Below are 13,421 nucleotides of genomic sequence, written 5' to 3' on the forward strand. Positions count from 1 at the left end.
CAAAGTGGGATTTGGGGAATCTGGTTGAGAGAGGAATCTACTGACCACTACTGGAACAGAGAACTCAAGCTGCTGTAAAGCCACTTCTGCTGGAGCAAGGGCTAATCCAGCCGTATTTTTCACCGAAGTCACCCGTTTTCTCAACAGCAGAAACCAGCACAAGACCTCACCTAATTTATAGCTGTTGCAAATATCTCCGTGTTGTGCCAAAGCCACCGCCCTCAGTCAGCGACGCAGCCTGGGCCTAAGCGAGCCCGAGGCCCGAGCGCCTCGGCGTCGCCCCACGGCCGGACCCCAGCCGGCTGGCTCTGCCCTTTCACGACGCTGCTGCGCGGGAAGCCGCGCCAAACCGCAGCGGCCGTGCGTTGAATCGACGAAGCATCTTCTGACGCGTGAGAAATGCCGTAAAAATAAAGTTTTATTTCTCGGCCTGCGCACCGGTGGTACTGACAGGTCCGCTCGAGGACCGTCGCCGGCAGCCACAGCTCCGCCCGGCCCCGCGGCCGCCCCGCCCTAACCGGGAGCGGCTCCGCGCGCCCGCCGCCACGGCCTGGGCACGTGACCGGCTCCCCGCGCCGCCCGCCTCGGCCGGCCGAGCGGCGGGCCGCGCATGCGCCCGCCGGCGGACTACACTTCCCGGCACGCCGCCGCGAACTACGGCTCCCAGGGGCCGCCGCGCGGCGCCTGCGCAGTACCGCCTGGCGCTCGGGCCATTTAAATGTGTGTGAGGGAGCCTGTGAAATGGCTGCGCAGGTCGCTGCGGTGCGCGCAGTGTCCCGGGCCCCGGAGGAGCCGCCCCCGCTCCCCTCGGGGGACCGGCCCGGCCGGCCTCGCGGTGGCGGGCGGCGGCGGCGGGCCCCCCCCGGCGAGGCGGCGGGCGGCAAGCGGGCCCGGCTGAGCCAGCAGCTGCTGGCGGGGCCCGGCCCGGCGGAGCCGTTGCCCCCGGCCGCCCTGCCCGGCCTGCCCGCCGCCGCCGGGCTCTTCACCTTCTCCCCGCTCAGCCTGCCGCCGCCCGCCGCGCTCGAGGAGCGCCGCCACCACCACCACCGGCATCGCCCCGCCGCCGGCCCCGAGCCCGGCCGCCTGGCCGCCGGGCAGCCGCAGAAGGCGAGGCGGGGCAGCCCCGCGGACGGGGCAGCCGGGCGGCCCAGCAAGCGAGGTGAGGAGGCGGGGGCGGGAGGGGGGGGGCGGCCGGGCAGGTGGCGGGGCTGACCGGCGGCCGCCCGCGCACCCGGCCCGGCGGGCGCCTGGTGGTCGCTCGCCCGGTGCGGATCGCCGCCGGCAGCCCGGCGGAGCCCGCCCGCCACGTCCCTCGGCGGCGGCCTCGCACGCCGCCCTCCTCGGCCGGCCGGGCTCGGCAGCGGTGCGGCGCGGCGGAGCCGCTCGCTCGGGCTCGGCCTCGCCCGCCCGGGCGAGGGCGGGAGCGGCGAAAAACGCTGGCCGCTCTCGGAGCCCTGCGCGCGTCTGTGTGTGCTGGTGTGGAGGCATGCGGGCTGGCGCCAGCGGAGCGTGCGCTCAGCCGTCCCTGTCGCTGCTCCCTGTCGTGGCGGGGCGCGGCGCGGCGCTTCTCCCGCCCGGGCTGAGCGCGGAGGATCCACGCCGCGGGCTCGCCGTGCGCGGAGCGGAGCGCTGGGGGTGCCGCGTTCGGAATTGCCCTCCTCGCGGGCTCAAAATACAAGTGCTTTGATAGCGAAGCTTTCTTCCTGCTGTCCCTGCATTGACGTATACGAGAGCCGAGAAGCTGCTGTTTTGGTTCGGGTTTGGGTTGTTTTTTTGTTTGTTTGTTTGTTTTTTTTTTTTAATAAATGCTCGGACATTTCTCTGATAGGAAGGCCAAAATGCCTCTGGATTTTGGGGGGAGGTGGTGCGTGTGTTTGTTTTTTCTTAACTGTACAGAATGACTGTTTTGGTTCTGCTCACAAATTTCTGATAGTAAAAAGCCTCCTGGTGAGAGCAACATAGATAAAAAGCAATTGCAAAAGCTGCTGTAATAAAGGTATTGTGTTGTGAATTATGCTTCAGGAGTATATGAGAAGGTATTGTGCCAAAGAAACCAAAGATGCACGTGCTTACAAAAGTTAGGGCTATAGTGTAAACTCTGGATAGTACTGTCTTAAGAATGGGCAAAACTATTACGAGGAGAGATTTTTTGCTACTGTTTAATGCTTCTAAACCACTGTGTTTGAATAATGACTATTTATTCAGTAGTAATTGAATTGTGAATTTCAAACTGTGGCTTGTAAATGTTGATAAAACTACAGAAGTAGTATATCTTTGTAGACTAGGAGCGTCACTGTAGGTCAGTTCTAACCCAGTAATCAAATGAGGCCTTCTTTTAATGAAGGCTTAAACACTGTTAAAATTACCATCTGAATCCCAGATTTGCAAAGGAAAGCTGTTTGCTGACTGCAAGTCTGAAGCTTTTCGCTACTTGTCCTCGACTGCATGTGTAGTGGGTTTTGGGATGGGGCTGGATTTCTTTTCCTGCCTTTCACTATTGGTTTTTATTTCTATGTATAATCTAATTAAACTGCCCGTTTCTTTGACTATACTATTCTTATCTTTGGCCATAGGTGACAATGAACATCTCCACTGGTTTTGCTGTTTAATAGTGTGTTCAGTTATGTGACATCTAATAGTTTTAGACTAGCTGAGTTATTGGCACTGCTGTTATTCTGTCTCACTGTGGGAGCCCATAGTTTAATGACCTGGCTATAGCTTTCTTTGTGTTTGAGGTACTGGAGGCTTTCCATTTATTTAAAGGAATAATTAAAACTGTATTTCCTTCAAGATTGTCAGGCATTACCATAATGTCACTGTCTAGCTTCACTTAATACAGAGGTTTCTCTCACTGTAGTAGTGGGACTCTGCTGTGTTCAGTGGATACAGCAGCGGACAGGATAGCTTTTATCCTGAAAACAGACCAGCGTTCACTGGAAGTTCCAAAATGCAAAGAGTGCTAGGTGTATGTCTGCTATTAGGGAATATCTTCAAACAGGAAGATACTCTGAATTAAAACTAGTGCATGTCTGAGGTTTTTAAACTATATCTAAAATTAGAAATGCTTCAAATAAGACACCTTAACAACCAAAAATTAACTTAGAAACATCTACAGGGAAGTATTCCCAACAGCTCAGCGGTGGCATGAAATTCTTGTTTAGTTTCAGCTTGGAATCTCTGGTCCCACCAGAACAAAGATCTTCTGTGTGATTAGTGTGTTCATTGCAGTTTGTAAATCGGTATCTATGCTTGAGAGCTTAGTGATTGAGTAAGCTTATGCACGCTTAACTTCTGAGACTTCCAGAAAAGCTTATTCAAAGAACTGTTTCAGTTGACTTACTAAAACAAGTGATACTACCTTTCTTCTCCTGGTTTCCTTAGCTGTAATATAAAAATAAGGGCATTCGCTGTTTGTAAAGGCTAACAGCAGTACTGTGAAAACTTGTATTTCAGGTCCTAAGACAATTGTATGAAGTTGGTATTAAGCAATCAACTCTCTTTGCTTCATGAGTAATTCTATTTGTTACACCAGGCTGTTATGAAGGTCAACCATCTTTAGTAAAGAGCTCTGAGACCAAACTAGTAATGATATAGTTAAATACTGTGGTTAGACTAAATATCTTGAAGCTGCATGTATTTGTCACTGCACCTTTTCTCATAGATAAGTGTAACATGTTTTTTTTTCTTTAAGCACTGCAAGTGAATAAAGAGGGAATACAAATTTGATAGCTTTGCAGTCAAAGAAAGGAAATTTTGTTAGCACAAAGCCCTGTGCTGCGGGAAACTGAAAAACTTCAGCTATTGCATCTTCTAGTCAGATGTTAACTTCAGCAGCAGATTGTTCTGATCCCCAAAGCTGTCCTGGTAATATGGCTCTTGGAGGTTTATGTGCATTGTTAGCATGAAATAGTTCTTTGATTCAGGCAGATTAAAATCTTGTCTTGGCAACTGAGTTTTTTAATAGCTGGACCATCAAGATTTCTAACTATCATTGTCACTTGCTAAATATTACTTGAATTAGTTTTTATTCCTAAAAGATGAGCAATTAAACTATTACATTTTGCCTAACAGAGCTACTTCTTTACATTTTATCTCTCAGCCTTTAGCCTTTTACAGGTTTATTAACCTTAAAAAAACCCCCAAAACCAACCAACCAAACCCTCTTCATTTCTAGCTCTGACTTAACTGAATAATTAACACTAGCAAAAGGTAGCTGAAGATGTGGATCTGATGATTCAGATCCTTTAATACAAAAGATCAGCAGTCTAAGATATTTTTTTTGGCCAGAAAGCTAACTGCTTTAATTATTTTTACCTCTAAATGTCAATAATGCTTGTACCTCTTCAGTTGCACTCTGTTTTGTTTCTGTATTGTGTATCCAAAATCAGGGAAGCGTTCCGTAATGAAAGTCTTAATGTTTAAATGTTACGCATACTTGTTTATCCTCTTCCCCTGCATGCCACTGCCTTAAATGTCAGAAGTTATTAATGTACTTAATTATAGATGTTTTGAAATATGGACTCCCTAAAGGTATTTTAATAAATCTATTAAAAATTGAAATATTTCTAAAATACTAAGCTTGAGTTTTGGAAATTTACCTTAATTCAAGGCTTTCTTTGCATAATAACTAGATGTACTGCATTTTTTTTGTTGCATAATTAAGTCTTGTAGGTCAAAAGTCAAGGTATTGCTATTGGTCAGTCTTCCTAGGAATAAATCGCTTTAGCAAATGAGAGGTTTTAATTCTTTTTGGGTGAATATGCTGCAACTGCAGAACTCTAATCTTCTCTTTATTGTTGCTGCCAGAAACTCCAGATGAAAATGGCAAAACCCAGCGAGCTGACGGTCTTATTGTGAAGAAGATAAAGAAAAAAAAGAAAAAGAAACACCGGGAAGATATGAGGGGAAAACGCCTGAAGATGTACAACAAAGAAGTGCAGACAGTGTGCGCTGGACTCACGCGCATTGACAAGGAGACTCTGTCTCAAGGACAGTGTGATAACTTAGAAATGAACAAGGAATCCTTCAGGTATCTGAAGGATGAGCAGCTCTGCAGACTGAATTTGGGTATGCAGGAATATCGAATACCCCAGGGAGTACAAACACCATTTGTGACACACCAGGAGCATTCTGTTCGCAGCAGCTTCTTGAAAACTGGCACTAAATTCAGTAACTTCATTCATGAAGAACATCAGTCCAACGGTGGTGCTCTGGTCCTTCATGCTTACATGGATGAACTCTCATTTTTGTCTCCAGTGGAGATGGAGAGATTTGCAGAAGAGTTTCTTGCGTTGTCGTTCAGTGAAAATGATAAAAATGCAGCTTACTATGCTTTAGCCATAGTACATGGAGCAGCTGCTTATTTACCAGACTTCCTGGATTACTTTGCTTTTAACTTTCCTAACACTCCAGTGAAAATGGAAATTTTGGGCAAGAAGGACATTGAAACAACAACAATTTCAAATTTTCACTCTCAGGTAAGAACTGTTTAAAGGCATAAAAGTTGCGCAACACCTAGATTTGATTAATCTCATTAATCCAGAGCAGGGATGGCCTAAAATAGGTGAGGCACAAATCTTTTTCTAAGCAGATGAAAAAAGATGATGTTGGGACTACTGCCACTGTGCTGTTTATTCCTGTTTCTGCTTAAAGCTCTTTTGTGCCCATGGGTCGCTGGTGAATCGCATTTCAGAGACTGCTAACCGTGACCTGTAGAAAGATCTGCACTGGTGGTCTTGCAGGCTTTCAGTTGATCTTCTAAACTTGGGAGAACACTGACGTTGTTAAAAACAATAGGCATGTCTGTATTAAGAGTTGTATAGATTGCAAATACTAATGCTGCTTTTTCTATTCAATAGGTCTGGGGTTTTTTGCAATGACGTTACTTTTCAGGTTTCAGTATATAATTCACAACAAATAAGGGGTTTTTTTACCATCTTAATTCTGTCAGTAGCTGATGCTGGGTGTTTAAACTTTCCAGCTTCAGAGAAGTGGTTAGAATATCTTTTTAATTGCCTTTGAAAAAGGCTTTCATTTTATATACTACCTTGATTTGTATAGTAGGCTTAAACTATCTTACATTCTCAAACAGTATTTCCATGTAACTTAAGTGGATGCAACAGTTAATAACTAAGCTAATTTCAAGATTCCCATGAAAAACCTTTGCATTTTGCTCTTGTGATCAAGCTTACCAAGTATCTGTGAACATACAGCAACGTTAGAGTTTAGATAAATTTGTTTCAGATGGAATGAAACCTCCTCCTGCTTAGTCCTGTCTGAGAACAGATTCAAACTGCTGATTACTTTTAAAGTCTTTATTCAAGACCTTAATTACTTGTACTGGTTCACCTGTTGGAAGGAAAAACCTGGAACTCTGGAGTGGAGTGCACTTCAGTACTATTGGAACAGACCTTTAGCAACAGATTTTGAAATGGTAATGCTTGTGGATGGGCTATCTGGATCTCTCCAGAGTTTACCAAATGCTTATAAGCAAGAGTTGTGTTGTAAAACAGTAACTGTTTTTCCAGAAGGTTACTGCATGGTCACTTGTGGAGTCTTTGAACACTTTCCAGCATTTATAATATATGCCATTCAATTAGTAATTCTGACACTTAGCTTATGAATTTGTTTGACAATGAAGAGCTGCTGCAGCACTTATTTTAAACCAGCTTCTGTTTCTTGGTTAAAGTAATTCTCTGAGCTGACAGAGCTGCATCAGAGTGCGTGGTACTCCAAAAACAGTCTGACGAGCACACAAACTGCTGCCATCAGCCAAAACACTTTTGCACAGTACACACCTGTGCTCTGCAGATGTGAAACTTGTCCACAGGTTAGGTTTTGAAGTCGTCTTAGTGATTTATCCGTGTTCCTTGACATCATGATTACATTCTAAGTTACTTTGAGTACACATGATGACCCCCCTAAAATGGCTAAACAGTGCCAATTGGATATTTGACAATTACACTTTTTCTTAGTGAATGTCTCTATGTTGTGAACATGAATAGCTTATGCTATAAATACGTGAGGAATGTATGGTAATAAATAAGAGGCTTCACTGGGTTATAGTCTGTGCTGGTATTTCAATTAATTCTATTTTAAGTACTGCCTAAACTTGGTTGAGTCATGACATGAGTTCGCTTGGTCTAAAACACCTCTCTAAACCCAGCTTCAGCATGACCTGGTTAAGCTTCCCTGGCTGAAGTATGTTAGTGTGGTTCACACACTGAGCAAACATAGAGAAGTATAGCTGTCACAACTCTCAAGACAGCTGAAATGGGGCTCTTCAGAGAATATAGATTATAGTAAAGTATCTAGTTTAAGGAGGCATTTAAGTTGATGGTGGATTCAACCGTGGTAGCTGCATGCTGCTAAAACTCAAGTTTTGCAAGCTAGCCTGTCTTTAAATAGAGAAGGCTAAAATGCCCTGCTTAAGGGAGCACAGGGAGGATAAGTCTGGCTATTCTCCTGCTGTTCCTTGGCAGCACTGTTGAGGAATGAACAGAGTGGCTAAGCTTCACTTTTGGACCTTCCTGTATGAGAAACTGTACACTACAAAAGCACTTTATAGTTATGCCTTTGCAGATTAAGCATGTTACAGTATTGTTGTATGCTGTAATACTGATACTATTTTTAATTGAAGATACTCAGTTGAAAGTCACTTCCGTTCTAGGTTGAACCTTTTGTATGCATGAACTTTTTTGCTATACTGAACCATACTGTGGCAAGGGGATTTCAAGCATTAGGTAGTCTTGAGTCCTGGAGACTTGGTGTCAAGAAATCAAAATGTGATCTGTAAACTGCAAGGTAATGTGACCTTTGGCTTGTACAACATTCAGCTACTTTGTGTACCTTTTCAGACAACCTGAATTTTAGTAGGAAGTATCTCCAATTCAAAATAAGGACTTTAATCTGGAAGACTTCATAAAAATCTAGTGATAATTAACTCCCTTGCAAGGTGAATTCCTTGGTTCTCGGGGCAGCGAGGACAATGTAAACTGGATGTTTATAACAAAGCACTACAATGTGTATTTGTAGTATAACTGTTTGGTTTCTGTATATTAAAATAATTAAGCTTCAGTGTTCTCTGGATTTTTTGCTTGCATTGGCTCTGGCTCATTTGTTCTAATGCTTTAGTGCTAAAGCTAAGCTTTAGTTTGGAGCTATTCACTTGGACTAAGAGCTTTCAAGACTCAAATCACTGCACAGTAATCTGTAAGCTTTCTTCACATAAGGGCATACTTCAATTTGAAAGTCCTTTCAGTGCAGCTAGAAGGAGCTCTTATTTTCCCCATGAGCTTCCTTATCAGTGTTTCGGTACAACTGCTTCTAGGTCTGCTCAGTGCATTGGAATACATCTAGACTTGAAAAACCACTTCCGCTTTTTTCCAAGAAGAAACTGATCAACTGCCTGATCCGTTCTTGGTCTGGTCCAAAGAACAGTTAAACTGTCACAAAGGAGTGGGGGTTCTGGGAACAGGCCAGGGAAGAGTTGGGGGAAGTAGGTTTGGCATAAGCTGCTGTTGCTTCTGGGGAGGAGGTGGGAGAAGCAGCCAACAGGTGGTAATAGGATAAGTTTTCCTACTCCTGCAACGTACTGTCAGAAGGGGTTACTCTTCCTGATAGCTTTGATTAATGAACCGTATCACAGTTTAGTTGTCTGCTCCATCTTAACTTTTCTTACTCTTGGAAAAAGGTCTCTTATTCTGGAAGGGCAATTCCTTTTTTTAGCAGAAGCTATCATGGTATGAAATGCAGTACAGACACACAATTTCTCCAAACTTCATTTGGTTTATCACTTAAGCCATATAAATAATGCCTGATGGCCTTACTGAAATATCTGACAGGTTTTAGTCAAACACATAACCCTTGCTGTGATGGCGTGTCACGTTGTCCTCCTTTCCTTCTTCTGTTGTAAACAGTAAGCTGTCTTGTGTTCTTGCTTTCTTCCTTGTAGTAAAGTGTTCGCATGGTTGGTTTTATAGCTGACTTGACATATTAAAGTATTGTCACTGTCAACTGATTCATGCTTTTCTTGAAACTAGAGAGAAACTTCTGAAACTTAACCTCATTTGTCTCAAGCTTATGCCTCATCTGTATGTCCTTCTTACCCTACAGAGGTATACTGCTTGCTTAACCGTTCATGAGGCAGGGGTCTGAATTATCTCAGTAACATGCAAATACCAAATCTGTAACTTCTACAGGGAACACTGATGCCGTCTACTTCTGTTCTCACTCAAGTGTGTGAAACACTGATAGGCATATCATTCAGCTACTATAAAATGTCTCCATGAACACTGAAGAGCTAATTTTAAATATGCCTATAACTTCACTTTTAGTGCGATGCTGTATGGAGTAGGGGATGCATAGGGTAGTGATAGCTGTTTGGCATTTTGAAAGGGCACAGGACACCTGAGCGGTCTTACTAGCCCAATGGTCCTTTTACAACAGTAAAGATAGTGTGTGATCTGATCTGTAGATAGTGGCAGTTAGTATTCATATGATCCACTAATGTTTTTAAAGAAGCATGGTAAACAAATTATAGCAATGAAGATGCTGTGGTAATAAGTTATTGACTTCTGACAGCCATGTAAACTGGAATGACCCAGGCTAAGTTCCTGGACAAAAACTGAACTTTAAACAAAACCAAGAAACTTTGTTATATCCACTAGGACCTTTCTCAAAGTGACTTCAGGTATTTTGTAGTCTCATCTTTCTTCCCTGAAAAGAGGGGTGCGTGAAGATGGCTGTGAAATTAATATAGCTGTTAAGAGTGCATCTAGAGCACTTGGCAAATGAATGGTCTAAGTAGTTTGCAAGAAGGTGCAGCAAGCAGGTTACTTGGTCTTCCTTTACAGTTGGGTGCGTTAGTGTCCCATGAGTAAGATGCCGGTTCTTTTAGATGGTCACGAACATGCTTGTTATTACACACAAGGTCTTGGCATACTCCATATTCTTGAGACTACTAACCTAACCAGTGGTATTAGTATTTGTGCTGCTCTGGAGGAATTAAGGATGAGATAGAAACTGTGTGTGAAGGAATTGTTTACAGCATATTAAACTAGTGGACTATTTCCTGTGTGATTGAGGTGCTTGAGATGAATACTGCAGCCTGCTGGGGATTGCCATGAGTTGGTACATATTTTCAGTGTAAACACATCCTGGTTTTAATTCTCAAGTGTATATATTTCTTTAAGTTCTATTAAAAACTAGCAAAACATTGAAATCCAGGATTTCCTTAAAGTATTTCTAGTGTCTCCTTTATAGCTCTTGAATTATTTTCTGTTTTTTCATTGCATTCCAGTGCATTAAAAAAAATAATGTTAAAGCTTCTTTTCATTCTCTTTGAAAACATTACAAGGAAAAGCTGCATGTGGTATTATAACTCACTTTAACTCATGACAAACACCTGTGAAATACTAGTAAATACTCAACAGGTGGTTTCAGTAGAACAAATCTCACCTGGAAGTAGTCTGTCTCCACTTACTTCAATAGTACCAGGCAGTTAAACTTAACGTGCTTAAGGACCAGAATATTTCAGTCCGTAGTTCTCCCATAGATGCACAGAACTAGACTAATGCTATGGTTTTCCAGTACTCCTGCTCTGAATTGCATTCTAGCTAGCTGGTGAAGTTGTTCTGCTTCACCAATGTTAGATATGAACCCTTACCAGTAATGTTCCAATAGGATTTGGAGACTTAACTTTCTCTTAGGGCGACAGCCAAAAAGAATTAACAGCCTCTGAAGATAGTGCCTGGTTCATAAAATCTGTATGGTCAAAGCCAGGAAGTTGGTGTCTGCTCATTCAGCTGCTCCTGCTGGTCTTGATGGACTTGAAGGTGGAGGTGCTTGAGCTGCACAGTGAGGTTCTGGGAGTGACTTAGGATGTAGACTTCTGCACATGCAGGTGGAGGTGATGCGGTGCAGCAGTTGGCTTAGGGCTGAGGAATACAGCTATAGGCGAAGTCGTCTTTGGCTCCTACTTAGCTTTTAATTAAAATGTAAGTGTGTGCAATCAATGCAGAGCTGCCAAGTGCATATATACAAAGCTAAAGAAAGGAGGACTCTGGAAATAGGAGTGAGCTAAACTCCTGCAATTAAGAAGCTAAATATCTATGGCTGCTGGTAGAGGATGAAGTTGCAGCAGTAACTGTAACTCTTGCTTTATTAGTCTCTCCTAATTTACCTTTAACAACTCCACAGAGTAGTTTAACTACATCTGGTTTGTTGGCTAAACTGCAAAACTTAAAACAAAAAAACTTAAAGCTAAGCTGCTTCATACATATATCTATAAATGGATTTATAAAAGGTATTGCACTTTCTGAATGTGACTATAAAATCACAAATTTACCAGTAAGCCTCTGTCCTTTGTACCTGTGCCACCGCTTAGCCGTGGAGATTGGCTGTAGTTTTTCACCACTAGACCCACTTGATGAACGTAGAGAGGCTGTTGAAGAGTGATGGAAGGTTGGGGCTCAGACACAACTGATTATACAAAACACTAATTATGGCAGAATTTCTGGTCTTTTAAGATTGAATAGCTGCTGCATCTACGTACGACCTACTCTGTGGCCATATGGCATGTTATAGCCGCAGTCCATGGGACGAGACTAGAGAACACTGGAGTCTTGCCAGTGGTTCTCCTCCAGGAACAGGAAATGGGCAAGAAAAGTTTCCAGATGACCTGGGAAAGTGGGACAGTCTGTGCTATGGAGGATGGCAAAAGCTGTAAGTGAGACTAAAGTGTTTCTGGTCACAGCAGTGACAGCAGGTTATACTGCAAATGGTAGTCCTAAAATTGTTGTACCTGAACACTGCTTTCTAGCTAGACCTCTCATTTCCTCCATTTTTTGTCCAATTTTCTGTATACACTATAGCAATATTATCAGAACCACTGCATGAAGGACACCTAGATTTTTCACTACAGTCATAGGGAAAAGACCTATAGGGCATGACTGAAATGAAGAATGGATGTATTTCAGTAGCATACAGTTTGACACGTAGAAGCAACAGTCAACTGCACAAATTCGTAGAGAGTTTGTTTGCAGGTGAAAGACTGGGTCACAATGAAACTTTGCGTGGTGGATTTCTCAAGTCAGCCTGGAAGTGTTGAATTGGTCCTGAATTAGTCAAATACTAACTCGCTGTTATTCAAACTTTAGAAGTATTCCCTATCAGTAATACAGAAGGGAGTTCTTTCCTTTTGGGATACCCTATGGGCATCTGTTCTAAACAGTCTCTGCACGTTCTCAAAGGCATCTCTAATGAAATAGGTGTAGATGAGTCCAAGATTGATCTCAGCTGTGGCCTAGTGTATTACATCAATCAATTTTAATCTCTTGTAACAGGACTAAAGCTGTGGTGGTATTGTCTTTTCCTTTCTGGCCACCTAGGTCAATCGAACGTACTGCTGTGGAACCTACAGAGCAGGACCAATGCGGCAGATCAGTCTTGTTGGAGCAGTGGATGAAGAAGTTGGGGACTACTTCCCAGAATTTCTAGATATGTTAGAAGAATCTCCATTTCTCAGAGTAAGCACTAACTTGTGGTGTTTTGCTTAGAGTGCTATAGATATTTAGACAGTTACTAAGTTTCATATATTTCCAAGTAATTAGAAACTGTAATGAGTTTTCTCTGTTGATGTGCTTATCGTTTGGGCTACTGAGGTACATTCTTTCCTGTGTCCAAATGAAAGGTGCTAAATTAGGTAGCTACAGTTCTGTGAATAATTAAAAAATTAAATATAGTTTAACATATATGCACTACATAACCAACTACTTCCCTAAAAACTAAGTTGGTAAAGTTAGCTTGGAATATATTTTACCTTTCAAACTTATTTTAGTTTCTATGCAATTCTTTTGACAGCAAATTTGAACCAGTTTTACCAAAGGCATCATTTAATTTTTCTATCTCACCCAGTGTTTTGTGTTATGTGTGTTTTGTGGGTTGTTTTGTTTTTGTTTTCTTTTAGATGACTTTGCCCTGGGGTACTCTTTCTAGTCTCAGACTTCAGTGCAGGTCACAAAGTGATGATGGTCCCATAATGTGGGTGAGACCAGGAGAGCAGATGATCCCAACAGCTGATATGCCAAAATCACCATTTAAACGGCGCCGGTAACGTTTTGTTTTCCTTTCTGTATTAAAGGTAAAACATTGCAGTTATGTCTGTTAGGTTTGAGAACAAAACCTAAATACTCTGTGTAACTAGTTCTTCAGAAGGCTAATTCACAGATTCTTAAAACTTATTTCATTTTCATTTCTGCTTCAAATAGGCTCAGTGGAGAAGACAAATACATTATTTGTGATGGTTATTTTATTTCACCACTTTTTATAGTAGTATGTCCTAGAACAATGCTTTCTTAAGAATTAAACCTCTTTTTATTATCCTTCAGGAGACTTGTTTTATTAATCTTATTTCTGTGGAA

At 42.9% G+C, this 13,421-nt stretch overlaps 1 protein-coding gene across 4 annotated transcripts in view; it reads left to right on the forward strand.

Annotated features, from left to right (window-relative positions):
• The first annotated feature begins 709 nt into the window (after positions 1-709).
• Positions 710-13,421, forward strand: part of PHTF1 (putative homeodomain transcription factor 1) — a 32,452-nt gene continuing 19,740 nt past the window's right edge. For all 4 annotated transcript variants that reach the window (XM_075521722.1, XM_075521721.1, XM_075521720.1 and 1 more), the window contains exons 1-4: positions 710-1,159; positions 4,807-5,477; positions 12,390-12,527; positions 12,968-13,110. In XM_075521722.1, the coding sequence (XP_075377837.1) occupies positions 742-1,159; positions 4,807-5,477; positions 12,390-12,527; positions 12,968-13,110 (1,370 nt within the window). In that variant the 5' untranslated portion in view covers positions 710-741. The remainder of the gene's footprint in view (positions 1,160-4,806; positions 5,478-12,389; positions 12,528-12,967; positions 13,111-13,421) is intronic.

The sequence above is a fragment of the Mycteria americana genome, chromosome 20 (genome assembly GCF_035582795.1).
Source record: "Mycteria americana isolate JAX WOST 10 ecotype Jacksonville Zoo and Gardens chromosome 20, USCA_MyAme_1.0, whole genome shotgun sequence".
Lineage (NCBI taxonomy): Eukaryota > Metazoa > Chordata > Aves > Ciconiiformes > Ciconiidae > Mycteria > Mycteria americana.